The sequence below is a fragment of the Microtus oregoni genome, unplaced genomic scaffold, assembly GCF_018167655.1.
Source record: "Microtus oregoni isolate MIOR12 unplaced genomic scaffold, Mior012 000006F_ref0000085, whole genome shotgun sequence".
Taxonomy (NCBI): domain Eukaryota; kingdom Metazoa; phylum Chordata; class Mammalia; order Rodentia; family Cricetidae; genus Microtus; species Microtus oregoni.
This window is the reverse complement of record NW_024543065.1, coordinates 4,672,048-4,699,984: the sequence shown is the minus strand read 5'-3', so window position 1 is coordinate 4,699,984 and position 27,937 is coordinate 4,672,048. Positions and strand designations below refer to the sequence as shown.

General features: G+C 41.7%; 2 protein-coding genes across 2 annotated transcripts in view; one reads left to right on the top strand and one right to left on the bottom strand.

The window, feature by feature from the left end:
• The first annotated feature begins 326 nt into the window (after positions 1-326).
• Tbpl1 (TATA-box binding protein like 1) lies at positions 327-26,848 on the top strand. The gene is made up of 7 exons (XM_041653591.1): positions 327-463; positions 19,134-19,312; positions 21,705-21,787; positions 21,926-21,989; positions 23,775-23,878; positions 23,966-24,060; positions 26,321-26,848. Exons 2-7 carry the CDS (start codon positions 19,178-19,180, stop codon positions 26,398-26,400), a joined length of 561 nt encoding a protein of 186 aa, XP_041509525.1. The 5' UTR covers positions 327-463; positions 19,134-19,177; the 3' UTR covers positions 26,401-26,848.
• The window catches only part of Slc2a12 (solute carrier family 2 member 12), a 64,859-nt gene continuing 56,965 nt past the window's right edge, over positions 20,044-27,937 (bottom strand). Inside the window, exon 6 of the transcript XR_005974515.1 lies at positions 20,044-20,245. The gene's annotated coding sequence lies outside the window, so the exon portion shown is untranslated. The remainder of the gene's footprint in view (positions 20,246-27,937) is intronic.

Below are 27,937 nucleotides of genomic sequence, written 5' to 3'. Positions count from 1 at the left end.
GCAGCCTGCGCTCCTAACGCCCTCCGGCCACTTCCGCCTGGATCAGCCCGTGGGCTGAAGAGCCGCCTCTGCAGCCCCAGGAAGGAGGAAGGAGAGCCGGAGCTAGGGCACGGGGCCGGGAGGGGAGCAGCGAGAGCCGGAAGTGAGCGGCTAGCGAGGATCCTTGGAGCGCCCGGGCCTGGCGGCGCTCTAGCCACCGCGCGCCGTCTCGATGCTCCCCCGCGTCTAGTCTATTTATTGTCGCGGGGAAGCAGCGGCCGCCCTGTACCCGGAACAACAAAGCACGAAAGACGGAGCCCGAGCCTCGGGGGCTCCTAGCAACGGGCCGGGGCGGGAGTTCCATGGAGACTGGGGAGCGGGCCCGCCTCATCTTGATCCTTGTCCTCCAGCTTTTCCTCCGCGTCCGACGCAACCGGCAGCAGCGCTGCCGCCGCGTCCTCTGCGACCGCCCCGTCTTCCCACGGTAACCCCCGTCGGTGATCCGGGGGGGGGGCGGTTGAGTGGGGAGGCGGGCCCCGGGGCGGCCCTAGAGCGGCCGACCGGGTGTCTGCGGGCCGGCCGGGCTGCGGTGGGCTGTGCAGGGCGGGGACCCGAGCAGGGGAGTGCCACGGGCCACCGGCTAGTGAAGAGGACTGGTCGGGCGGCTTGGGCATCCCCCGTAAGGATAACGGGGTGGGGGTGGGGCGCCCCTGCCTGGCCGCGGAAGACCGGCCGGGATGGTCCCCGTCATGGAGTCCGCCCCTGGGGGAAAAGAGGGACCAGCCAGGCTACTCTGCGAGGGGTCCGATGTTTCGCAGAAAACTTGGCGGCGGCCCCTGTGCAGCGACTCGAAGGCAACCCCCAAATAGCGGCGCGGTCGCCTCTTGCTTCTGGCACTTGCCCGGAGGCCCGCTTTATAATAATAGTAGGAACCGAATTAGGCTTCGGGAAAACGGATCTGGAAGGCGGGAAGAGAAAATGAATTGTGCCTAGGGTTTGTGCAGGGATGAGAGTGGGGAGGGGGGAGATAATCGCTTCATAATCTCCAGGACCGGTCCTAAAAGTAAATAAAATAGGAAATGACTGAAATAGAAAAGCCTCCTTTTTGCCGAGCTGTGCATCTGCAGGCTCTGCCAGTGTGCACATTGCATCGAGAGGCAAGCTGCAGCCGGTCCACATCTGTGAGCCCTGTGACTGCATCTGTCACCTGCAGCTCTAGAGCGACACTGGCAGTGGCTAGTGTGGACTTGTGTGTTTATGGTTAAGAAGAATGCCTTAGAATTGCGACTTGTTTGTGTAACCATAACAGATTCCCTGAGGTAATTGCAAAGGGGAAATGTAAGAAGGGCATCCAGTTTTCTGGCCGTAATTTGCAGTCTCTTTCCAAGTTTGAGAAAATAGCAGTCCATTCAAATCAAGAAGTGACGTGAAGCACAGTCAGGTTGAAAGAAGTATTTAGGGTTTGGTTATGCCCTGTTAAATATTCATCAGCTTGTGCTTCTCAGCCCTTCGTCACGAACTACTTGTGCTATGCTTTGTTAAATCATGTTATATGAGGTGTAGTGGCACATGCCTGTGATCCCAGCATTTGGGAGGCTGAGGCAGGAGGATTGAGGCCAAGGCCCACTTGGGGTACATATTAATAAGTTCCAGGTTTTCCTGAGCTATATATCTGTCTCAGAAAGCAAAATAAAGCTGAATTTTACATCGGTAAGGGAAGTGTCTCTGGTACAAGAAAGGTCATGCTCTCCAGCAATAACGTTTTTGTGGTCAGTAGGAATAAAGCTCTTCGTACAGAGTTGAAGGTTACTGATGAAAACAACGCTGATATTCATAAAGGCAATGTGTCAACCACGAGTTCAGTTTGTCCCTTGCTAAGCCTGGCTTCTCCTAAGCCAAAGGATGTCATCATTACCCCCGGTCCTCTCCTATACTCTGTGCTCCCAAAATGAGTGCCAGAAGCTGTAATCAGCTGCTGTTGTGTGCTTTCTTGAACAAGAAGCAGACAGGGTACACTTTTCTCAGTCATGTGTTTTCATTTTAAGCATCTAACCAGGACTTTTGGGTCAGTCTTGTTAGCTGAAGTACTTGTAGGTTTACAAGGAGATGAACAGTTTCTTTTTTAAAGGATTGGAAATTTGAACATCGGAAAACAAATTAGGTTTTAAAATGCTTGAGATGAAAAAGTCAGGATTTTCGAAGTGAGGCCGCTTCTGTGGAGGCTAGTTGGGGATCACCCCACTGGATGCTGTGGTACTGAGCTCTGGGGTCTATTCACGGTGTGTATAAGGAACACCCCCCACCTCAGAACTGCCTTTAGACAGCAGTCCTGTAGAGCTGGACCGTTTGCCAAGACCTCTGTCTCCTGTGGTCCCCGAATGCAGGTCAGTTCTAGCTTCCTCCTTTGATTAGTTCAGTTTCTGCTTTCTGTGGTATTGGCCCAGACTCTCATGTTCTTACTTTCTCTTTTCCCTTCTGTCCTGATCACAACTGAGTTTTTATATTTTTTTGTTTTTTTTTTTCTGCTTCGTAAGGAGTTGAAACCACATGCCCTGGGCTTGTGTATGTTTTCATTAATGGAACTTTGATGCATTTTCGTAGGAATCCTTTTATTTGGAGAATTGGAGTGGATAGGTCTGTGTTCATTCAGAATAACTGTTAGCTGGAAATCCATTCTACCTCAAAAGATTGTATTGAAATAAACCTTGTGAAAATATTTGTGCTCTTCATCGTAAAAAGTAGTGCCCATATGGCACTACTGTTACTATAGACAATCACTTTTTTTAAGGATTAAAAGGTATTATAGATCCTATTGTGTGTTATAAACTAAACCTAGGATTTTTTAGCTCTTAGTTTAAAGTGATTTTTAACACCATATTTTCTTATCACTTTGCATCTGAATATTTGACTAAAACTACATTTTGCAATTTTGAGGAAAGTGCATAAGTGATTTCCATACTTTTTTTTTTCAGGTGTGAAATAGTAAGAAAAATTTTTTGTAGGTATAGCTATGAGTAGAACATGCAGAATTTGCTATAAAGTACAACAGATCATGGAAATAACAATATTTTGGAATATGTCATTTCTCATCAGAAATGTGTTATTATTTAAGAGTTAGCAAATTCTCTATAATGTGGTTGAGTGGGCATGAGACGTTCTAAACAAAGGAGGCAGCTGAGTACCTGGTGATTGATTTCTTTCTGTTGCATCATCAACCATGTGATGAAATTATTACTATGAAAAATAAAGCTTGAATTGATTTTGAAAGCGTTTAGAGTAGGAAATTTTTGTCAAGTCTCTAGATTAAAACTTTCAGTGTCTCGAGATTTTTAGCTGACACTTGAACTATAAAATTTCATTGAAATTTCTTTCCATTTTGTTTCACCTCTTTTTATTGACTGGTGCCACTTCAAGTGTAGATGACAGAGAGCTGACAGACACGGGTAACACAACTGATGTGTATTTGAATTTTGGATATTGTATTACATACTCATTAATACTGTAATAGTTGGTGTGCAGATGTCTTTCTGCCTCATAACAAAGCTTCTAGAGGGTCAGCATGATGAGTCATCATCATATTGTGTGTTCATATCCTCTATATGTGGATTTTGAAGATTAATCTGTTTACTAGATTGGAGATAACATGTTTACTTCTATTGCACTATTGGGCTTTCTAGTGGATGAAGGAGAGGTGTTTTGTAGTGCGAGGACTGGAACCCAGAGAAGAACCTTTCTGGACCTAGTTTTTCCCCTTGTAATAACATTCCAACTTCTTCTCTGTGCAGTGTTGCAAGTTCCAAGCACCCAGAGTGTCAGTCATGACTAGGACTTTGTTTTAACGAGTCCAGGCAATTTAAAGAACGGCTGACTACCACAGCTGGAGTGGTAGATGCAGGGATTGTCGAGGCACCTGGGGTCTTTCCAGACATCTTGACAAATGTGATTTTTGTATTATGATGCATTGTGTTTTTCCTTTAGAAAGCAGTGTGGAGTAGGTGTTGTTCTATAGTGTGAAGATTCCAGAAGTATGTCATTAGTCAGATCACATTGGCAACTCTGCTCGCTAGGTCTTACTTGTGACTAAATGATAACAAGATAATTTGTCTTAAATGGCTGGATTTGTGCAAGGAAACAGGGAACTTATTAAATGCTCAAAAATTACATCAAAGCGTTCTCTTGGGCAGTTTAGATCTCTCTTCACATGAGGTCAATGACACTTTAACATGAGCACCCCCTCCTCTGCAGCACAGAAGTTTGACTACAACTCATTGTAACTGTAGTGCTAGCATTAGAAAGAACGCTGAGGTCCTGGGAGATAGCTCAGTGGGGATAGCTTGGCTTGCATGTGGGAGGGCCTGATCCCCAGAATCCACAAGAAGCCAGATGAGGTAGTGTGTCTGTAAGCCTTGCAGTCCTATGGCTGAGAGGGTTGCAGAAGCTGAAGACGTGGGCCAGCTAGCTGGCATAGGTGGCAATGACTCAAAAGAGAGCCTGTCTTAAAAAAGAGGTTGTCCTCTGATCTCCATGCTGTAGCATATGCATATCCATACATGCATACATGCATACAGAAGAGTGTTAAGGATAGAATTTTCTCATGACCTATGATTTACAGTACTAACGGTGTCTAGCAAGAAAGACAGCTTCGTATGTAGATTGGCCTGGATGATAGTAAGATTTACTCACTAGGTAAAGATGTATAGCATCTTAGAAGTAAAACATGAATTAAGTAGTTTCTAAGGGGTTAGCCTTCCTTCTGCTTTTAGTTGTAAGGCAGTAACTTGATCAGGATCGGTTCAGTGTTACTGGTATAGCATTTAAAAGTATGGACTATGCCTACCCTGCAGCCACCTGTGTTCAATATCACAGTTCTGCTTTTTGTTAGTGATATGACAGCATTTTGAGATGTGTCTTTCACCCCCGAAGCCCCAGTTTCCTTGTCTGCAATATGGAGTTAATGTCTGGAGTACTTAAAGAGTTGCTGTGAGGACTAAGCACTTGAGCAGGTGTTGTGAGCCGCGATGCTATGCAGTGTTTAAGGGACCCATCAGATCGCTCGATTCCTCCTTTTGTTCCGGACTTTCTGTTACATTATTGAAGTTCCGTTTGATCTCAGGCTGTTGAGCTCATCTCTGCTGTTAGGTTTTAGTGTGTGTGTGTGTTGGCAGGGCGGGGGGGGGGGGGGGGGACGGGACTACTTTTTAAAATCTGTAATTGTCACCCGAGCATCTGGTTATCACTTATGGCAGATGGGCTAAGTAAAGGCAGACCAACAAAGCGTGGTCTGGCTCCGGGTTACAGCTATTGAAATGCTGTTTCCCTGTGGACCCGACTGTTTGGCTGTATAGTACTTCTGAATAAAAGGAATAGCCCTGTTGATTCATTAGGGGAATTAGTCTTTCTTTAGAAGACATTCTTTTTACTTGTACACCTTAATTGGTGATAAACTTGAGATTTGTAAGTGCCCATATCAGTCATTTAATTTGAGTTTTCCCTGTCACTATAATTGTTGTAAAATAGTAGCTTTCTTAGAAATTTAGAAGTAGCTGAAGCTGTTGCTCTCTGCCAGTGATTACAGAGGCTTTACAACTGAACTTTTTTTCTTTTGTGGTAATGCTCATACCAAACATTGAGGCTACCTAATCAGAGAAATAATTTGATAATTTATAGTTAACTATCAAGATAGCTAATTTAAAGTTAAATCCAAGTCTTTTAGTTCAATTGAACATTTGAAACTAATAAAAAAAAAATGTTAGCTGAGGCTGTTGGAGCATGCCTGTAATCGCAGTATTCAGAAGAAGACTGAGACAGGAGAATCACTGAGTTCTAGCCAGCTAGAGCAAGACCTTGTGTCAAAAAGCGGTTTTGCTTTAAAAAAAAAAGAAAAGAAAAGGATATCAAACTCTTGTCCTCTATTTTGTCTAATATCTAAGTCCTGTTTTTTTTTGTTTGTTTGTTTGTTTTTGGTCAAAGTAATATTTTTGTAAGATACACACTATACCATCATTTAAAGTGTCTTATCTGATGCTTCAACTCAGTGGTAGTTATTGCCTGACATGTGTGAGGCCGAGTTTAATCCTCAAGACTCACTGTCTGTCTGTCTGTCTGTCTGTCTCTCTCTCACACACACACATGCACACACACACAAATAACAATAAGCAAGTTGCATAATATTTTAAATATGTAACAGTAGAGTTCCATAATTCCTTTTTCCATGTTTCAGTTACGTTTTACACATGAGATTAGCAAATCTGTTTATATTCAGAGATAAGACTTTTGTTTTCTTGATTAACGGAAGTGAAGTCAGGTTGCTCCTGTTGATTTAGTTGAGCAACTAGATTATTCTGAATCCACCCTGTATTGATTGTATTGATTGAATTGAATTTTCATAGCCACATGAATGGCTCTCATATATATTGTGGGGGAGATGAGAAGAAATGATTGTGACTTTTATGCCAAAACCAGACAATACCAGCAAAAACCCATATAGGTTTATAGCTCCTTTAACTTTAGATACTCTGCGAACAGTGTTGGAATACTTCTAAGAATGCAAGTCCTGAACCTGGCTTGTTAGCTCTTGCCTTTAATCCAGTGGCGGTAGAGGTAGGTGGATATCTGAGCTTGAGGCCAGGGCTCCATATTGACACCCAGTCTCAGAAAGAAGGGTGAGTGGCAAGAGAGACTGACTGACTGACTCCGGTATGCCATTGTTGGCTCTTTACAGAAAAACTTGCTGGGATTGAGCTAGTTCTGACACACCATTAGTGTTTCCCCTCTGTTCTTCCCACCAGACTGTTTGTGGACCAGATGTTGCTGTACAGATACAAGGATATAAAGCTAATCTATAACCCAGGCTTATATATGAAGATGGGTTATGGTTTCTCTGAACCTTAGATAACTCAGTAAACTGAAGCTTTTGTGGACCAGGACTCACCCCATTCCTTTGATTTGCCAGACTCTTCTCTGGAGCCCCAGAGCCTTTCTCGCTGTCTTGCCTATAGCTGCTGTGTATCTTGTACAGCTCCTTACCTGTATCTTCAGGCAGCCTGGTGAAGGTAGCCCTCAGCAGCCTTGAATTGATCATGGGCTGGCCCCAGCGCAGTGTCTTTGCTGTTCATGCTTACGGAGGTCGTGGAAGCGCAGCCCATGTTAAAGAAGGCTGTCACCAATTTATAGATCTTCAGCAGATATGGTGTGCTACTATAAAAGGTACTCTGTTCTGTGGTGTTGTGGAGGTTCGAGGAAAATTATCTATGGCATAGCATATATTGGATGAGCCAGGCATGATGGCTCATGACTGTAATCACAGCACTTGGGAGGTGGAGGCAGGAGGATTAGGAGTCTAAGGTCATCCTTAGCTGCATAGTGAGTTGAAGTCTCTAGATGAGAACATATGCTTAAAAAAAAAAAAGTCCATATGAATAATTCTCTCATCATCTTGGCAGCATGTTGCTACCATGAGTTCCAGTATGGCAGACTTCCAGCTCAGCAGTAATTTAAAAACTCAGTGCTGTGCAGACCTACCTGGGCAGTTTCCTGTGCTATCTGATGAAGGTGTGGTTACTGATGGACTATGTATATGATGGTGGTTTCATTGTAATGGAACTGAGAACTTCCTGTCACCTAGTGTGTTTACTGTACCTTTTCTATGTTTAGGTATGTTTAGATGCACAAATAATCACCATCCTATTCCCATTGCCTCTAGGATGCAGGCAGGAATCACACTGTACACATCGTAGGTCTGGGAGTGGTAGGCTTTAGCACACAGGCTGGGTATATCTCAGACATGTCTCTGAGAAGCAGCAAGTGTTTGTGTTAGAAATGTGTGCCTTCATTGTAGCTTTTGGGTTTTTCACTTGTTAAAATTAGAAGAGCTTCAGATGACTGAAACCAGTGTCTGTCTGTCCATCTATCTGTCTTGAAGTCAAGGTGAGATCTTGATTTGTATCCTTGACTGGCCTTGAACTGGTGATCCTCTGGGCTCACCAGCTACTGAGATTACACTTGAGGGCCACCATGCCTAGCAGTGGAACTGTGCTACTTTGTCTAAATAGAGAAATAAAACTATTATCTCTGAAATGCATAGCATCCTGAAAGAGACTTGACAGGTTGGTCGTTCTGTGGTGACCAGTTATTATGGAATAGCCTAAGAGATGCCTGAGGGTCCTTAGGTGAAATGAAGAAGGGAGTAATCAGGGCCGGGGGAAATGAATATTAAAAGTGCAGTATATAAATGAGAGTACCTGCTTCTTGCTTAACTGTTTCTTTTAAATAAGTCTAGATTTTAATTTCTATATTTATTGCCACCTTGAATAAAATCTGTTCTTTCCATTTGCCCCCAGTCCTTCAATTATTTAGGTTGTTCCAAAAGTGTTCAACCAAGTTACTGATCCAAGAGCTAAAGACATTTAAATTGAGCCTTTTCTCAAGAGATCTTGAATCTGCAATCTAGTAGACAGAACGCAGACAAATCCCTTCGTTGGCTGAGTACTCTGCGGAGATGGCCTCCAGTTCCGTGGGCTGGCTGCTTAGGATCTCCTTTTAAGAGACCCTCGTCTCGTTTCCAAAGGTAGTTGAAATTCCTTCCCTGGATCATGCCTCCTCGAGTACCTCTCATCATCTTGTTCATTTCCTAGTTACTCTTTCTGATTATTTTCACGGCTGGTCTGCTTTTACCACCAGACTATAACTGCTAAGAGGCTTCCTCCCCTGACCATTGTTCTCTGATGACTTTAGTTATGTACTAAATGTGTAGTTAGAGTAAGATTTTGTTAGTTGAAGGAACGGGGACAAGCAGAAAGAGATAAGCCATTACAAACAGTATGCTATAAAGTAGAGACTGTAAGGGTGCATTTTAAGTAGATTCAGTTATAAAAGGAAAATTGGAGGTGGGAAGCATGCGGCAGTCCAAGCCAAGTAGATTAGATCCTATTTTGTTTGTCTCGGGGAGCCAAGAGATTTTTTTTTTTAAAGTAGGAATGTGGCACAATTAGATAATTCTGGTAGTTACTTGGTAGATGGACTAGATGTTGCAAACAGAGAAGAGTTCTAGTAGGAGGCTCTTACCATAATGCAGTGCAAAAAAATCCTAAAATAAAATCGTTGCTGTGGACACAGAAAAGAAGCTAGATTCGAAGATAACTGAACATAAGAGAAAAATGATATGGCAAGGAGCGGTCTGGAGTTTGGTGGGAAGGGGTGTGGGTTTCATCCAGGTTCACTCTAGCCCGGGCTAACCTGGAACTCTGTCTGTAGCTCAAGCTAGCCTTAAACTAATGACAGTCCTCTTCCCTCAGCCTCCAGAATGCTGGGATAACATACTCAAGTGAACATTCTGACATTTTTAACTGGGATAAATTAATACTGGATAATAACTCTGTACATAAACACTAGAAGAAGCAAAGTCATTTTTTTTCTTATGGGATTGGTGAATTTTGTTTGGGTGAGTTGGTTTAATTTAATAGATATACCTAGTAGGTAGTTGGAAATATGAAACTAAGTCTGTAGTAAGTCAAGATTGACATAGGAGCCAGCCATAAAGTTCATAGATAGCAACTGGAAGCCTAGAAAGCTCCTGGAAGACTAAGATTTATGACTTTTTTTTTAAAAAAAAATATGAAGGAAACAACAACCCCTCTAAGCACACAGAGAGGTCCTGTTTATACAGTTTTAGGGCATTCCTAACTGCCCCAACTACTAATTTAACTTCTCAGGAGTTACTGTAGACTTCCAGAAGAACGTCTGATTTAAGGAGTAGACAGAGCGATGAAAATACAGTAGCTGTCTCTGTAGCCCAGCATGGCCTGGAACTCACCTTGTAGCCCAAGCTGGCCTCAGCTCTAGGCAACCCTCCCTTCTTACCTCTGGTTTCTGGAATTACAGGAATGAGTCACCCCATCCCTTCTTAATGTTTCAAACGGTAGTCTGTACTCAGTGAAAATAGGGACACATGGAAGACCCACTCAAGAGAATCGGTACCTTAATATTAAATGAAGCAGCCCAAGCTTAATTTTCAAATTTAATGCCTAAACCTGTATTATATAGAGTTTTCTGGCTTCTGTAGGAACCTAAATAAAGTTTAGCAGAACAATTATTTTAGTCTTTGACAGTCCTGCCCACTTTCCACACATACCTGCTTCTCAACCAAACATTTCATTACCTGTCAGACCTAGACCTGTCCCAAAGCCAAAAGTCATCATGTATTTTGATTTAAAATAGTTTTATTAAGGCTAGAGTTATTTAAATCTGTAGCTAAATCTAGGTTCCCCCATACTAATTTTATTGATCAGACACATCAAATTGTATGCTTTGTTTTCTGCTTTTAAATTTGAAAACACATGAAGTGTTTTTGTGTTCCAAAGCTTGAAGACGATAATGAATCACCAGAAACCCTTTCCATTTTTGAACATTTCTCTGCTCATGGAAGAGGAAGAAAGGAGATAATTATAGAACAGGAAGAATAGTTGAGTCTGAATGCTTACCGTGTGCATTCAGTGTAGGCACCGCGCTCAGCGTTGCCCGTGGCCTAGCACTCTGGGAGGTCGTGTGCCGAGCTTTACACATGAGGGCACCAGGGCACCTGCCTCAGTACCTTTCCACCAGTCGTGTGGCTCATAGAGATTGCTTTAACGGTAATCTGCTGAGCTTTGTGCACCTTGTGTGCGTGAGAGAACTATTAAACTCTATTGAGTGTGTATAGTGCCTTGGGAACCATGCCAAGGCCAGGATACAGAAAAAGAATTAGATTGTGTTTCTGAGCAGCCTGCTGTCTACCAAGAAGACATCAAACAGGACAGACTTCACTGGAGGGGCTTCAGTTTGGAAATGTCTGTAACCGGTGCACAATAACATGATAACAAAGCTCAGAATAAGGATGCTCTGGCTTTGGCTTGTGTCAGACTTCTCAGTTACAACTTTTTAAACTTTACTCATAATGATTTTAATTGCTTTCCACATTAGAGTTTCTAGATTTTCATTTTCAATCTAGACCAAGACCTGCTTGAAAGGTAGGTGCTTTGCTGATGATTGGTTCTGTATCTCCTCAGATGTCTCACAACTTTTTGGAGTTCAAAATGGACCAAGTAAATTGTTACCTATTTTTTCCCTCTCCTGGGCTATCTGACCTTCCTTTCAGTGTCAATAAATGATAGTCTTAGCCAGAGACCCAAAGTCGCCCTCCAGTTGTCCCATTTTCTCATGCCTGTGTCTCTCACAAAGCCCTGTTTGCCTGTCTCTTGAACTCTTCCCTGTCATCCAGTGCCACTCTGGTCCACTCTTCCCTGGACTGCTGACCAGGTTTCCTTACCACTCTCATCTTCTGTCCTCCCATTGCAAAGTGGTAATGGTTTACTTCTTTCCCAGCCCTGCTCTGCTAGCTCACCTCTGCAGCTGGGACAAATATGAAAATCCTTAACGTGGCAGAGATGACAGAATTTGACCCCTCCCCGCCTTTCCAGTTTTCTCCCTTTAATTCTTCCCACTCCCCATGCTGGCCCTTCCTCCAGGTCTTAATAGTTCATGGTCTAAACTTGTTAGTACATTGAACTCATTTTCAGCAGGAGGTATAAATGAAGCAGGCTAATATTTATATATAAGAGCTTTATGCATAAAGAAAATGAACCAACGATATAAAACAGTTAACTTCAAAGAAATCTAAGTGGTTAGCAGCATTTAAAGAGTTTATCCTTGTTAATACTCAGGAAAATCAGCTGTTAGGTATTGCTATTTTTTTTTTGTATCTCAAGTTATCAGAAGGTACTATTATTGTCATCATCATCCCTTTTTTGTATTATGACTATTTTGCCAGCATGTATGTCTGTGCATCACCCATGTTGCCTGGAGCCCACAGAGGTCAAAAGAGGGTATCAGATCTCCTGGAACTAGAGTTACAGTTCCGACCCACCATATAGTGTGGGAGGAACAATGGCCAGTTCTTAACAACTGAGCCATGTCTAGCCCTTGCCAAAAAATTTTTATAAAATCCCTTCATGACTTTATAAAAATAGCACTGTGTATGATCACAACCTTGTTTAATGTGCTCAAATAAATATATGAATTCAACAGCCTAGATAAACTTAACAGTGATTATGGTTATGGGTGACTTTTATTTTCTTTTTGAGTGTTTCATAAATAATCAGAAATGGCTTTTTTTTTTAAATTGTATTGCAGTGTGTGGTGGCATGTGCTTTTAATCTTATCACTTGGGTGGCAGCAGCAGGTGGATCTGTGAGTTTGAGGCCAGCTGGATTTACAAAATGAGTTTCAGGCAGTTAGGGCTGTCTACTGAGACTCTGTCTCAAAAGGGGGTGAAAATACATACATTCATTTAGAGAGAATTTGGGAAAGACAGACAGCGTCTCTTTCCTTTTCTGTTGCCGAGACAGACTACTCTGAAAGCAACCTAAGGGAGACAAGATTTCTTTTTGTTCGCAATTCGCAGCTACAGGAGCTTCGGGCAGCTGATCACAACACATCAATAGCCCAAGACCAGAGACTGAGATGAGTGCTGTGCTCAGCTTCCTTTCTCCTGTTTAAGGAGTCCAGGGTCCAGCCTGGGGATGTTGCCATCCTCAGTGGCACCCACTTCGGTTAACCCAGTCAAGGTAATACCTCCCATCTTGCCCAGAGACACATCTTGTAGGTGGTGCTAGGTGCCATCTAGTTGACAATTGAGATTAACTATCACAGAGTTTACTTTTAAGTATTAAGAAATATATCTAAGATAAATTTTGTTTGTGTGTAGTAAAAAAGTTGGTATATCTTTAGGTTTGAACCCCCAAATTTAAATTTTTGTTCAATAAAATGTGGATGGCTCTTGGTTCAGCTTATAAAGGTACAAAACCTGTATTCTGTAGAAAGCATATTCAAGTTGGAATTTCTTGTCCCTGGCTAGCAATGGTTATAGTAAAATCCACTCCTGCGGTGCAGGGTAGTGGCAGCAAGCCACCCCTCCCAGGAGTCAGCTGCACAGCCTGCAGGGGCATCTCCCAGTGCCTTTTAGAAACCATTACCTAAAGATAACATTGACTGGGCAGTAAATAAACTTATATTTATGTTGCTTTGGGTGTATTTTCAATAGACAGGTGCCAACAACCCAGAGAATTATTTTTAATAAGAAATAGTCTCTGTAACTCTCTAGCGTTTTTATCACATTTAATCTTCTTTCATTTATATTTATTTATCTGTGTGTGTGTGCCCACCTGGCCATATGAAGTGTGTGGAGGTCAGACAGAAGACAGCTTGCTGGAGTTCTCTCCTTCTACTGTGTGGGTCCCAGGAATGGAACTCAGGTTGTCTGGCTTGGTGGCAGCAAGAGCCTTTACCTACTGAGCCATCTCTCTGGCCTTCTCTGTAGGTATTTCAAAAACAAACAGAAACAATGATAGTCATTTTGGTGCAAGTTATCTACATGAATGTCACCTTTTCCCAGTCTTTGGGCTGTTTGTGAGGCAGATCTCAGTTTGTGTAGCCCACGTTGACCCTGAACCTGCAATGATCTTCCAGGTGCTGGGTTACAGGTAGTAGTGTTTACATTTAGAATAAGAAATACAGTTAGTAGGAAGAGATGTGCATGCATAGTGAATATTAACTTTGTTTAATGTAATGAGCTGTGTTTGCTTCAGCCCTTACTCAGTGTTTTATGTAATATTGGTGACATAGCCTTTGGCCTTTTGTGTGAGTCCAGGCATACTATAAATTCTTTTCTTGCATTGTTATGCAAAAAACAACAACAACAAACCTTAATCTTGAGTACTGATGCCTGAGGTCTACGCTCTTGAGACAAGTACAGGGGTGTCTTCATGATAGAATGTTACCTGCCAGAGAAGCTAAAGGTCTTGGTTCACTTATGTGGCTGTGCTGTGGCCCCACACCGATCTTCCTTTTTCCCCTCTGCTGCCCCTTGAACAGGAAGGTGGGGTAAAGGGAGTAATAGGAAGTTTATCCTTGAGGTGATGTATCTAAAATGACAGTAGTTCTGAAATTAAATGGAGTTGTATGTATAATTCCTGAGTTTGTCTATATTATGTCTCCATCTTTTCCCCTTAGACACTCATCTTTGAATTATTTGTGTGGCAATATTTCAGACATTGAGAGCCACCTGGATCCCAGGAAATATGTTAAACTGGGCTTTGATATGGAAGAATTTGTGTATTAAGTTAGTTGATCAGATACATAACATTCTCTCCTGAATACTTGGGTAAATCTCTAGAAATCATTGTGGATGTCTGGATGATCACTCCAGTATCTCACCTAACAAAATTCACAGTAATTCCTTAACATCACCCAAGTCCATTAGATCTGTATAGATCATTGATGCTGCCCTTTAAATATCTTTTATACTGGTTTGTTCAGTCAAAGACCTTTTTACATGGATGCTCCTTGTTACTTTTAATTTTAAAAGTTAGGCTTTATGTTTTTCAGGGTTGAGTATTTTATTGGTGTACTTTAGTGGATTGGCCAAGGAATCAGACTTTTTTAGAGACACACAATAAATAGTTTAGGCCTGTGTGTCTTACTCAGAACCACTCACTTTGTGCTGCAGTCACTATGGAAACGTGAGCATGGCTGAGTTCCAGGAAAACTTTTACTAACCAGGTACTGGTCCATTGGCTGTTGTTTGTTGACCCCTGCCTAACCTGTTAGGATCTGGTTCTTTTCATCTGTTACTGTAATGACTCTGAATTTTCTGTCAGCCCTTTTAAAAGTGTTCAGTTACCATATTTTACTGTAACTCTGGGGACAGCTTTGGTGCACGCTACTTACTGTGTTCTTCATAGCAATATTTGACCCTCCCTTTGCTGTACATATGGTATCACCAGGTCACAGAAGAGGAGCTGAGGACTTGGAGAGAGCTGCTGACTGACCAGTGTCACAAAACTAATGCAGGCACCATGACAGCTCCTCCTCCGCAGCTGATGCTGCATCTCAGAGAATAGGAAGAACATGCTTTTTTCTTTAAAGGAAAATAATATTTTTTTTCTTGTTCTCAGGGGACTGTTGACTCTTGGGTAGTGTGGTGGAGAAAGTAAAATGGATGTTTTCCCATCTACTGTTTGGGATAGAGAATACGATGTTGGTCTGGAACTGTGTTAGTTTGTCTGATTTGCGGAAGAGGGATCTCTCAGGACTGTGTGGACCTGTAACGTGGTCTGTTACAGTCTTGCCCTATTTTTGCCACTTCTCAGATTATGGATGCTACTTTTGTGATCCAGTCTTCAAGGCTCCTCCAACATCCACAGCTGCAATGCCAGTCTCTTAGGGTAGCAAGATTCTTCTGTTGTGCAGAAGCAGATTTGTTTAGTTTTACTTTTTGGTCCTCCATTGGATGTTAGGTTACTTTTGCTTTGTTTTTATGACAGTGTTTATTGTGGCCTCTCAGTTTAAATTCACGTGGAAAATGTGGTGTGGTTGCTGTTGACGAAATCTGTCATCAGAGCCGGGAGGTGGCAGTGTTTTCCACGTCATCTGAGGTTGCAGTTGCTGAAGTAACTCTGCAGTGAATACCAACCACCAGGCTAGAGAGCCAGAGACCTAGATATAGGTGCTGTATTGTCTGGTCTCTGCATGGGGCAGGCTCTGTTGTCCATACAGTCTCTGCACAGGGTGGGGAGGCTGTGTTGTTCATACAGTCTCTGCACAGGGTGGGGAGGCTGTGTTGTTCATACAGTCTCTGCACAGGGTGGGGAGGCTGTGTTGTTCATACAGTCTCTGCACAGGGTGGGGAGGCTGTGTTGTCCATACAGTCTCTGTACAGGGAAGGCTCTGTTGTCCATACAGTCTCTGCACAGGGAAGGCTCTGTTGTTCATACAGTCTCTGCACAGGGAAGGCTGTGTTGTTCATACAGTCTCTGCACAGGGAAGGCTCTGTTGTTCATACTGTCTCTGCACAGGGTGGGGAGGCTGTGTTGTTCATACAGTCTCTGCACAGGGTGGGGAGGCTGTGTTGTTCATACAGTCTCTGCACAGGGGAAGGCTGTGTTGTTCATACAGTCTCTGCACAGGGGAGGCTGTGTTGTTCATACAGTCTCTGCACAGGGAAGGCTGTGTTGTTCATACAGTCTCTGCACAGGGTGGGGAGGCTGTGTTGTCCATACAGTCTCTGCACAGGGAAGGCTGTGTTGTTCATACAGTCTCTGCACAGGGTGGGGAGGCTGTGTTGTCCATACAGTCTCTGCACAGGGGAAGGCCCTGTCAGTTTCCACAGCACACTGTATAGACTGCTGGGTACACAGCATTTCAGGAAAACAGGACGGCTGTAATTTTATGTTGTAATGAGAGCAGGCTGGCCGCGTTCTAGCCACCCGGCTAGCTTAATCCCCAAAATGACCACATAGAGATCGTATTAATTAAATTGCTGCCTGGCCCATTAGCTCTAGCCTCTTATTGGCTAACTCTCACATCTTGATTCAACCCATTTCTAATAATCTGTATGTCACCACGAGGCTATGGCTTATCGGGAAAGATTCAGTATGTCTGACCTGGTAGCTTCATGGCTGGCGGCTCTGCCTGCCTTCTTCCTCCCAGAATTCTGTTCTGTCTACCTCACCCTCCTAAGGGCTGCCCTATCAAAAGGCCAGGGCAGCTTCTTTATTCAACCAATGAAATCAACACAAATACAGAAGGACCTCCTATACCAATTTTAAACACTTTATTTTGAGATATTTGACAAATCAAACTCAGAGGAGGGGTTTACTTGAAAAATGAGGCAAAATATGTGATCAAGTCATTTTTATAATGTAAGTCCTAGGCAGTGAATATGCAAGTTGTTGATACTTAAAAATAGAAATAGCTTAATTTTTTTAACAATAACCCTAATATATACTAATTGATTTAAAAATTCAGATTCAAAGCTGGACAGTGGTGGTGCACACCTTTAATCCCAGCACTTAGAAGGCAGAGGCAGGCGGATCTCTGTGAGTTTGAGACCAACATGGTCTACAAGAGCTAGTTCCAGGACAAACTCCAAAGCTACAGAGAAACCCTCTCTCAACAAAACATAAATAGGCAAATAAATAAATTCAGATTCAAGACTGGGATATAGTTCAGTTGGTAGATTACCAGTTCAAGTTCATCCTCAGGTACATTAAGGCCAACTTAGACTACATGGAAGCCTTGCTCAAAAAACAAAAATGAAGTCCAGATTCTACTGAAAAGGAGGGGGAAAATATAATGTGCTAATTCTCTGAAAAAAGTTAACATTCTGACATATATATGTATATATATTTAAATATGTAAGTATATTTACATATGTAAGACAACATGAACTCCCATCAGGACTCCATACTAGTTAAATGCTTGTGTGTACAGGTGTCAACAGAGGCCAAAGCCCTTGGTTCCCCTGGATCTGGAGTTACAGATGTTTGGGAGCTTCCTGATGTGAGTGCTGGGAACTGAACTCATGCCCTCTGCAAAGAGCAGCAAGTGCTCTTCACCTTTGAGCCGTCCCTACACTAACAAACAACATGAACCTTCATCTAAGTGTTTGTATTTTATACTGTTCACAAAATAGTTGTTGGGGCTGAAGAGATGGCTCAGTGACTAAGTGCACTAACTGCCCCTGCAGAGGACCTGAGTTCAGATCCCAGCACCCCTATGGTGGCTGACAACCATCTGCAATTCCAGGTTGAAGGGATCTAACCTTTGAGGACTCCTCCACACATGTGGCACACACATACATAAAATATATTTCAAGTCCCTTTTAGATGCAGACAGCATGTCTGTGTTGTTACCCATTTCTATGTATAAACTTGTTTATTCTTTGCTTGGCTCAGTCACTACCAGTTGACAGCAATTCCACGAATGCATGCATATCTTAAATTTTGATAACTCAAATAATTCATCCAAGAAAAAAAGAGTAACAGAAAATTTTGAATGTTATTAGAATTGACAGGTAATGAAAATATACAACCAATAACCCAGGTAATAGTGGCCTTTGAATTTTATACAAAGTAGAGACATTTAAGCTTAAGTATTTTTCATTGTAAGAAATTAGAAAATGAGTTGAGCAAATCTAGGAGAGAAAATAAACATGGGCCAAGAAAATCAGGAGAGGATCAACTCAACCAGAGCAGAAAGACATGTGAGCAAGGTGTGAGGGACAGAGAATTCTGGGAGAGCCACACCAGAGACAGTGGTGAACGCTGCTGTGGCCAAGGCTTGTAGGGACCAGTAAGAAAGCAGGAAAAATTCTGTACACTGGAAATTAAAAAGCAGAAGATACATAATTTTAATTTAGCACAACCACAGAAGACTTCAGTTGTCCTAAAACACCTGTTAACAATACTAGTTTTCAAAGTGAATAAAACTAGTTTTCAAGAAATCTCAAGCAAATGACAGGTTCAAATACTTTGAAAATAAGCTCTTTTATATTGTTTTCCAGAGAAATGTAAATAACAAGAAACTACCCCAATTTTTCTGAGACTTGATAATCAGTACAGTATAAAAAAGTGTGTGCATATATGTGTGTACACACATATGCTATACTTATAACTATTAAAATTCTACTTATAAATGTGGATACATTAACCTTAAGTCAAGGATTAAAGAGAGCTCAGACGTATACTTGAACAGAAAATGAAAATCCAAAAATGTAAGAAAAATAGAGTGAAATTAAGGTATGGTTAATGAATAGAATTGAATACTGTATGATTGTATAAGTGTTTATTTCTCAGTTTTCTGAGACAGGGTCATACTATGTAGCCCAGACTGGCCTCAGACTTGGGGCAGTCCTCCTGTCCTAGCCTTCTAAGTGCAGGAATTATGAGCATGTGCCACTGTGCCAGTCACAAAATTGAATTCTTATATAAAATACTAGTCTTTTATCTTGTACCTGCAAGGATTCAGTAATAACTGGACATTGGGACCACAAAATCTAGCCCTTGAGTATAATGTACCTGGATTCTTACTGTAACTACAGCACACCTAGAACATAGGGGCAGATCCTTGCATGTAAAAGTTTCTCATTTTTAAGGATTAAAAGTTATTTAAAGATAATATGTTATATCTATTGTGACATTTTTAGTGGTAAGAAGAGACATGATTTGATTCTTGTAATATTTGAAAATTATATTTCTTGCATTTTAGTTTTAAGATTATTTGTGGAAAACAAGTTAGCAGAATATTTAAGTTCAGTGACTTTATTTTGTTTGATTTCCCAGGATGTGATCTTCGTGGTGGAAAACTAAGTCTTTAAACTACCCCAATGGATGCAGACAGTGATGTTGCATTGGACATTTTAATTACAAATGTAGTCTGTGTTTTTAGAACAAGATGCCATTTGAACTTGAGGAAGATTGCTTTGGAGGGAGCAAATGTCATTTATAAGCGTGACGTTGGAGTAAGTATCAGAATCTCCTGGTGTCCTATACAGCCTGATCTGACAGTGCGGGGAATGATACTTTATGAACAGGGAATTTGTGAGCACCTTGCTCCATGTTAGTTGGAATTGATGCAGCAGGAAGCCCTGTAGAAGTGGCCCTTCTCCTGGAGATGGCCACTTACTCTGAGTCTTGGTGGCTTTATATCCTAGTACAAGTCCTAATTTATATTTATTGTATGCAAATTTCCTGTTCCATTTTAGTTAGCTAAGATATTTTTAATAATAAATTGCTAATTCATATTCTAACCTAGATTTAAGAGTTTATGTTTTGTGAAACCTACTACATTTGTGCCTGGTGGTGGTGGCACACGCCTTTATCCCAACTCTTGGGGGGCAGAGTTAGGTGAATCTCTGAGTTTGAGGCCAGCCTGGTCTACAGATTGAGTTCCAAGACAGCCAGGGATACACAGAGAAACCCTGTCTTGAACCCCCTGCAAAAGAAACTATTTCATTTCAAAGTGTTAGTGTTATTAATAAAGAACAAAATCTTCATGATTCGATGTCAGCTTTATAAATGACAGTAGGTGTGCATCTGGCTTTGATAAAAATACATACTGAGAAGTGCAGCCAATAAACATTAGAAGTGTGAGAAAGACAAACTAAAACTACACCAAAATTCTATCTCATCTAATCAAAGTGGCTCTCATAAAGAAAGGAAGGAACAACAAATACTGGTGTTTAGTGACTTTTCTGTTGTTAGGAGGCACCATGACCAAAGCAGTTTATAGAAGAAAGAGTTTATTGGAGACTTACAGCTTCAGGAGTTTAGGATCCTCATGGTGGGAGGCATGCCAGCAGCTAGCAAGCAGGCATTGGACTGGAACAGTAGTTGAGAGCCCATTCATGATCCACAAGCATGAGGAAGAGTTGGGGGTCAGGAAGAGACTGACACTGGGAATAGCATGGGCTTGTGAACCTCAAAAGCCAGCCCTCAGTGACATACCTCTTCAACAAGGCTACATCTCCTAATCTGTCCTGAACAGATCCACCAACTGTGGATCAAGTATTCAAACATAGGAGCCTCTGGGCCATTCTCATTCAAACCAGCACACTGGCAAGGATGTGGATCTTACACACTGCTGAACTCTAAATTGAGGGTCTTTGAAAATAGCTGTGTTACAGAATCAAGAATCAGTCTAGGTTTCTGTAAAGAAAACGTGGCATAAATGTTCAATGAGTATGTCATTTCTTGGGGAAAGGATGCAATGAAGGTCACCCTATAAAGTAAAATAAGCTAGACTCAGAAAAATAAATATCACATACTTTCTCTAATTTGTGGATTTTGGATTTTCTAATGGATAAACCATACAAGCATAACATGCATACATATGTAATACATTAGAAGGAGGACTGGGGAAAGAAAGACTATTTGAAGTGGGAGCAGGGAGAAAGGAAAGAGCATGGATGATGAATATGGTGAGAGTCCATGAAATGCTTATTAATTAAAGAAATTGCCTCTAAAACCCAGCAGTCTAAAATGACTATACACAAATTTTTAAACGGGGGGCTAAGGAGATGGCTTAGTGGGTAAATCACGTGTTGTACAAAGTTGATGTTAGGATGCCCAGAACCCATGTAAATCTAGATGCAGTCATGAATGTTGTTCCATGCAGAGAAGGGAGGAGGAGATGAAATCCCTGGAAGTCCATGGGCAGCCTGCCAGTGAGCATCAGGAGAGACTCTCAGTGGACACAGGGACTAGAACACACCAAGGTGCACCCCTGCACAAACATATACATGAACATACATATCATAGACACTCAACACACACACAAATTTTTTTTTAAGTTAGGAATGTAATTCAAGGCTCAATTTAAGTTCTAAAAACTAAATGCCAGTGTACCTAAGTATATTATCTCAAGTTCTTGTAACTAGAAACTAAATGTGCATTGGTGTGGGGTGTCAGAGCCCCTGGAAATGGAGCACAGACAGTTGCCTGTGGGTGCTGGGAATGATCCCTGGTCTTCTGGCAGAGCAGCCCGTGCTCTACACCATCTCTCCAGCCCCATCATTTTACTGTTTCTTACTTGTCTGAAAATTTACATTTTTTAATTTGGGTGTTTTCTTGATCTTTGGCAAATTTTAGGTCTTCCTCAGATTGAATTGTGTTCTAGTTTGATCATTTCCATGTAATCAAGCAAGGGAAGGACTCTGCAAGGAGAGTTGTGTACAGACCTTCTTCTTAGGTCTGTTTAGACACTTGTAACTCCGTCTTCAGACTTCATTGTGTTCAGTGCTGAACTTGACTTCAGAATGATGACTTATATCACAAGTGGGCATTAGACAGGCACATGGGACAGAACTCTCTGAAGAGTAATGCTTATTTAGATGAATGAATTTTTTTTTCTAGAAAGTATTAATGAAGCTTAGAAAACCTAGAATTACAGCTACAATTTGGTCCTCAGGAAAAATTATTTGCACTGGAGCAACAAGGTGAGTAACCTGGGTAAGCGTTACCCTCTGCTTTGCTCTTCATGGGGAGGACTGGGAACCACAGATACAGTCAATCACGCTTTCAGTGATGAGTGCATTGTCTGTGCCGCTGATCATCTTTTTCTACTTCATCTGCAGTGAAGAAGAAGCTAAATTTGGTGCCAGGCGTTTAGCCCGTAGTCTGCAGAAACTAGGTTTTCAGGTAACATTTTTCAAAAATATGCATACTGCACATGTTCAAGGGTTTAATTTTATAAAGTTAAAAAGTTTAATAGACTAACCAAACTTGAAAATTTGGTAATCAAATATGGCTCTTTGGGGTTTGGAAAAGATCCTGGTTTTCCCCTAGTTGCTTTCCCATAGTGACTTGTTTACTTGCAAGTTAATGCTGTTTGAACTCAAGTTTTCCCACCTGTCTCTACCGTACACATACATTCATCAGAAAATATCTTCTGGTCGCTTAAAGAATAGCTGGTCCCTGAAGATGGTGGCTCATGCCTTTAATCCCGAGCACTCGGGAGGCAGAGGCAGGTGGATCTCTGTGAGTTTTGAGGCCAGCCTGGTCTACAGAGGGAGTTCCAGGACAGCCAGGACTGATTCCCAGAGAAATCCTGTCAGGATGGTGAGAGAGCTATAGAGTCCTGTTGATGCAGACGTAGTGGGTGGCGCCCTCTGCTGTGTAATGTCACCTGTTGCTGGCTTGTCAAAGTGTAAACAAAATTACTACTTACAATGTGGCCTTGGTAGGTCGCTGCCTTCAAGAGAGTAAATAAAAAAGAAAGACAAAAGAATGTCCTTGAAGAGGTGGTGTTCTCGGCCAAGGCTGTAGAAGAGAGTGGACTGCCAGTGAGGAGCAGGGAGGGGCCACTGTGCATGAGGAAGTGGACTGCCAGTGAGGAGCAGGGAGGGGCCACTGTGTATGAGGAAGTGGACTGCAGTGAAGAGCAGGGAGGGGCCACTGTATGAGGAAGTGGACTGCAGTGAGGAGCAGGGAGGGGCCACTGTGCATGAGGAAGTGGCAGAGGAGGCTTAAAAGTGTAGCTGTGGTGTGCATCTAGCTTTCTACTGCTCTGTGCAGCACTGGATGGGATAATAGTTGTCACCTAGAACTATGGTTTGGGGAGGAAATGTTTAACTGAGTATGAGTGTGTGTGTGTGTGTGTGTGTGTGTGTGTGTGTGTGTGTATCACAGTGGTAGAGACTTGCTGAAATGTATAAGGCATTGAGTTTAATCCCCAGCACCTCCCCCACAGAGAGACTGAAAAGGAAAAGGAGAAATATTTTTTAAAAGATAACAGTTGAAGAAATTGGTAGGAGTAGCTATTAATGTTAAGAAAATAGTGCTTGCACACAGGGTGTGGCGCACACATTTAATCCTAGCACTCAGGAGGCAGAGGCAAGTGGATATCTGAGTTTGAGGCCAGCCTGGTCTGCAGAGCTAGTTCCAGAACAGGCAGGGTTATACAGAAATAGAAACCCTGTCTCAAAAAAAAAAAAAAAAAAAAAAAAAAAAAAAAAAAAGCCCAAAAAACATTTAAAAAAAATATTACTTGCTGCTTGAAGTTGAAGTTTCCTTCCCTAGCATAAGCTTAGAAGTGTCAAGAAATCTCTACTAGTTAAAGTAGCTTTTGACTGAATCATCACAAGAATTGACATCTGCTTGAGCCCACAGAAATGCCTTTTCATTGAATTTAAGAGCCCAGCCTTCACTCTGGGTATTGAATTCCTTAAGTGGCAGCTTTTCCATTCTGACTCTCGAATTCCTTGCTTTTAGCGCCTTTCCTTTTCTTGTTCTTTAATATTCCATTTTCAATATTAAGACTAAGTTATACATAAAGTTTAAAAGATGACATATATAGTTTTAATTATACAAGTACCATTTTAAAATGGTGATATTGAGGGTTTTCAATTAGTACAAGTTGCCATAAGTAACACTTTTTTGTATGTACTTCAAAATAATTTATGGTGTTCTACTTCTCTCCCATAGGTAATTTTTACAGATTTTAAGGTTGTGAATGTTTTGGCAGTTTGTAACATGCCCTTTGAAATCCGTTTGCCAGAATTCACCAAGAACAATAGACCTCATGCCAGGTAGGTCTTTGGAGAACCAAGATAACATACAGACTTTGAAGCTGCCATTGAGTATAAATAACAAAACATAACTGTGTTTTTATATAGCTATGAACCTGAACTTCATCCTGCCGTGTGCTATCGGATAAAGTCTCTGAGAGCTACATTACAGATATTTTCAACAGGAAGCATCACAGTGACAGGTAATCTCTGACATGAATCACAATTGCTCTGCACAGACGATAAAAGGGATACCGTTTTATGATTCACTGATAAGAAGAGCATGTAATGGGCATCCTTAGCACTTGGATCTCTGAGTTCCAGGACAGCCAGGCTACACAGAGAAACCCTGTCTCGATAAACAAAATAAGAACGGTTTCTAATTTGTCTCCTATAGTCACTTCTTTACACTTCCTCAGAAGTCAGTCACCTTCTTTAAGCACTGTGGGTTAGTTATTTCTTACATCTAATCTGTGCTGTGCTTGTCTTGTGTCTGTGCCTTCATTAGCATCCTAATGAGGCTCATTCTCAGTGTCCTGTGTGGTTGTCTTTACCTGCCGTACTCAGTGTTGCACCTAGTGCACAGCGTACTCTCTGCAGTCATTTGAATAAGAATATTCCCCTAGACTTGTGTGTGTGTGTGCGTGCACATGTGCTCATATATAAACATGATATGTTGCATTTAAATTACCTAGAAAAAACTATTTTATGAACTCTGGAGATGAGTGAAATATTCCAATACAGTTGACTTTTATCTGTTATGTTCTCCGTGCTTCATTATCTTTTGAACCTTTCAGGAGTTGGAAGAGGTGGCTTCACTAGGCTTGCATGTCCAGGAAGGCATTAGCTTGCAGGCTGATTTTTAAGTGCACTGTGATGATAAATTATACTTGGACATTGCTTCGGAGTCAAGCACCCAAAACAAAATTGAGCTAAGATAGTCTTTAGTCTTGTTGAATTTTGCTTCTTTGGTTCTTAAAAGAATGAAGACTGAACAGATGAGCTACAGCTTAGTTCATGCCATGTGTTTTCCCATCCTCCTGGGGCCTGTCAAAGTCAATTGCCAGGCATCCACCTGAGTCTGGTGGTGGTGCACGCCTTTAATCCCAGCATTTGGGAGGTAAAGACAGGCGGATCTCTGTGAGTTCGAGGCCAACCTGGTCTATAGAGCGAGTTCCAGGACACACTCCAAACTACACAGAGAAACCCTATCTCAAAAAACATATTAAAAAAAAAAAAAGCAGGGTGGGGGCAGGTAGTGAGGAACAATTTCATTTTTCTCAGACTCCGGGTGCTTCTAAACTTCTGAACCTAGATTTCTGAGACAGCCCCACATATAGTTAAGTCTTTCTAGGAATGGAATAACAGAATGTAAACCTAAAGAAATGTGTGTATGCTGGGTATAGTAGCTCACACCTTTAACCAAGCACTCAGGCTGGCAGCCTGGTCTACATAGTTCCAGGCTATCCAGCACTACATTGTGAGACTAACATCCCTCCACTCCTACCCTACCCCCAGAGTATATTTATTGAGTTGATAAAAAAAAAAAGACACTATAAGAAATTTAAGAAAATTAACCTGGTTAATTACTGTGCCTGTGTGTGTGATCATTTCTTTTAAATGTATAATTATGGAATTGATAGATGATCGGTTAAACCCCCTAACAAGCTGAAGGCAAGTGACCTGTTTAATTCCTATGCCATGTGTACATGTACCTGGAACGTCCTATGAAATGGATCGTTCAACAGCGGGTGGGAGAGTCAGAAAGAACGTGTTGCTCAGTCAGTGCGTAGCTAAGTTTTCATGGCTTTTGAAGAGGTAACTATGTACTAGTGAAACAAGTTTTGTTCATAAACTGAAGAAACAATTTCTCCTTTTTAGTATTTTCTTTGATCATTTAAATGATCCAGGATTCCATGGGTTATAATTACTACATAATTAATTACTACACAACATGGCCTGATGCTTCCCCCCAGAACTCTGCCACATTGATGAGCTCTGAGGGTCCCAGCAGCCACCTCAGTACCAACATTTGAGACTGGAGACTTTTAGACCTTGTGTGTAAGAGCCGGTGTTTGAGTAGCAGCATTGTGTCACTTGGCTGGGTCCCTGATGGCCTGTGACCCTCAGTTGGAGTCTAATCTAATGATAGTGGCCAACAGGATGGCCTGTATCCAGTTTGTCCTTCATCCTGTACTGATTCCAGTGCCGTTTGTCCTGCTATGTGGCAGATCAGCTTTTCATGCCAGTGCCAAAAAACTAAAGCACATAACTTTGTTTTCTAGGGAAAAAAGTGTTCTCTGGGTTCTTGCTTTGATTTTCCATATATATTTTGTAAGTGCAGTATTTTGACAGTGGCCTGAGCTTCTAAACCAGGTGTTAAGTGTGTTTAACGCTGGGAAGTCAGTTTTCCTAGGGTTCCTCTTCTGGGCTCCTCTCAACCCTTCTTGGTTCTGTTTACAGGGCCCAACGTAAAGGCTGTGGCCACTGCTGTGGAGCAGGTCTACCCATTTGTGTTTGAAAGCAGGAAGGAAATTTTATAACTCACACTTGGTTGGTTAGTCTCTGACTGAGCACCTTGAAACCTGCTGCACATTGGACTCAAAACACAAGGACAACTGGACCAACAGTGACCGAGGGAGTAGACTCCACTCACGGCTACAGTGTAAGCTCCAGTCCCTTTGGATTTTACTTCAAACTTTGCTGTAATATAAAAAGGAAGTTTACAAGACATGACGTTGCTGCTTTTACAAAAGGACATTCTATTTATTTTCGCAGTAATTCTCATGTCCCCACAGGCAGAGCTGTCACAGTGTGCACTACCTTAAAAAAAAAAATTGTTTTATTGTTGTCATTATTTTTCCAGTTTGAGCTAATGTGTTTTATTTGTGAATAGTCTTTTACATTTTTGTATGCTGAATATGGGCACCAAAGAACTTGTAAAAGTTATCTTTTTCAATTGAATGTGCACAAATAAAAGTTTGGAAAAGATCTCTCTTCACATCCATTCTGTAACCTTTACGCACCATTTTCTCTTTTAAAGGAACTGTGTTCATAATTTTTTAAATTCTATGCAGGCTTAGACTTTAGCTAAAGTGTGTGGGCTTCTTTTTGAAGAGTGTTTGTATATATATATATATATTATATATATGTATGTATGTATGTGTGTATGCTACATGTATATAGTATCTTTTCATGCTCTGTTACCAAATATCAATTAGATTCTTTCTTGCAGACTGGAAATAAAAACTTGTATATAAGCTCTAGGCAACTAGGATAGAGCTCCACAGATGAACGATGTTTTGTGTTACTAATTTAATTATGGTAGAAAATGGTAAATGACTTTTAAAAGCAAAGGAATTGTAGTTTTAAAGAGGCCTTTTCCCCTCGAGATGGGCACAGGAAGGAAGCTGTTCTGGGTAGAACCGCGTATTACCTTGGTTCCTCTGAAAAGACTCAATGGATGGAGGAGTTGAGGGTCTGTACTACAGATCGTGTCAGAAGGTGATAACGTGCTGTTGTAACAAGAAGTGCCCACAAGCTGTGGCTGTACCACTGGGGATTCAGAGCTGTACTTGAACCATTGGCCATTGGCAGGCTCGTCCCTGTCTCCACTTTGTCTTATTAAGTGGAGGTAGAGGTGACTGGAGTCTGTGAGCACTGCTCCTAAAAGTTGTGATATCGGTGTGAAACAGCGCCTCACCCATGCAGGGCTCTGATGGGAGGGCAGGATCACATGGGTCTCACTGTAGACAGCAGTGGTTTTTACCCGCAGATGAGCTAGGTGGAGTCAAAAATTAGATTCTCCACATGCACTAAACTATTTCCCATGAAACTCTGAATTATTAATATAGTTTGAAATGTTTGCAACATCTGAACCTCTGTGTTGAGTAAGTTTTCTACATATCATAATCTCTCACAAGGATAGCTTAAGCTCTGCACTGAACAGTACATAGAATTCTGTGTTCCATTTTGTCCTCTTTAAAAGCCGCCTCATACCCTGCCTTTCGCTCCTTCAAAGAGTAGGGCAAAGGCTAACTTTTCTACTTGCTCTACTCATATTTAATTCTGATTTTTTTA

Bases quoted from the DNA above. Each gene is read 5' to 3' on its own strand.
- Tbpl1 (XM_041653591.1), top strand. From the start codon at position 19,178: ATGGATGCAGACAGTGATGTTGCATTGGACATTTTAATTACAAATGTA. The intron at 19,313-21,704 runs GTAAGTATCAGA...TTTTTTTTCTAG, and splicing joins TTTATAAGCGTGACGTTGGA to AAAGTATTAATGAAGCTTAG. The intron at 21,990-23,774 runs GTAACATTTTTC...TCTCTCCCATAG, and splicing joins TGCAGAAACTAGGTTTTCAG to GTAATTTTTACAGATTTTAA.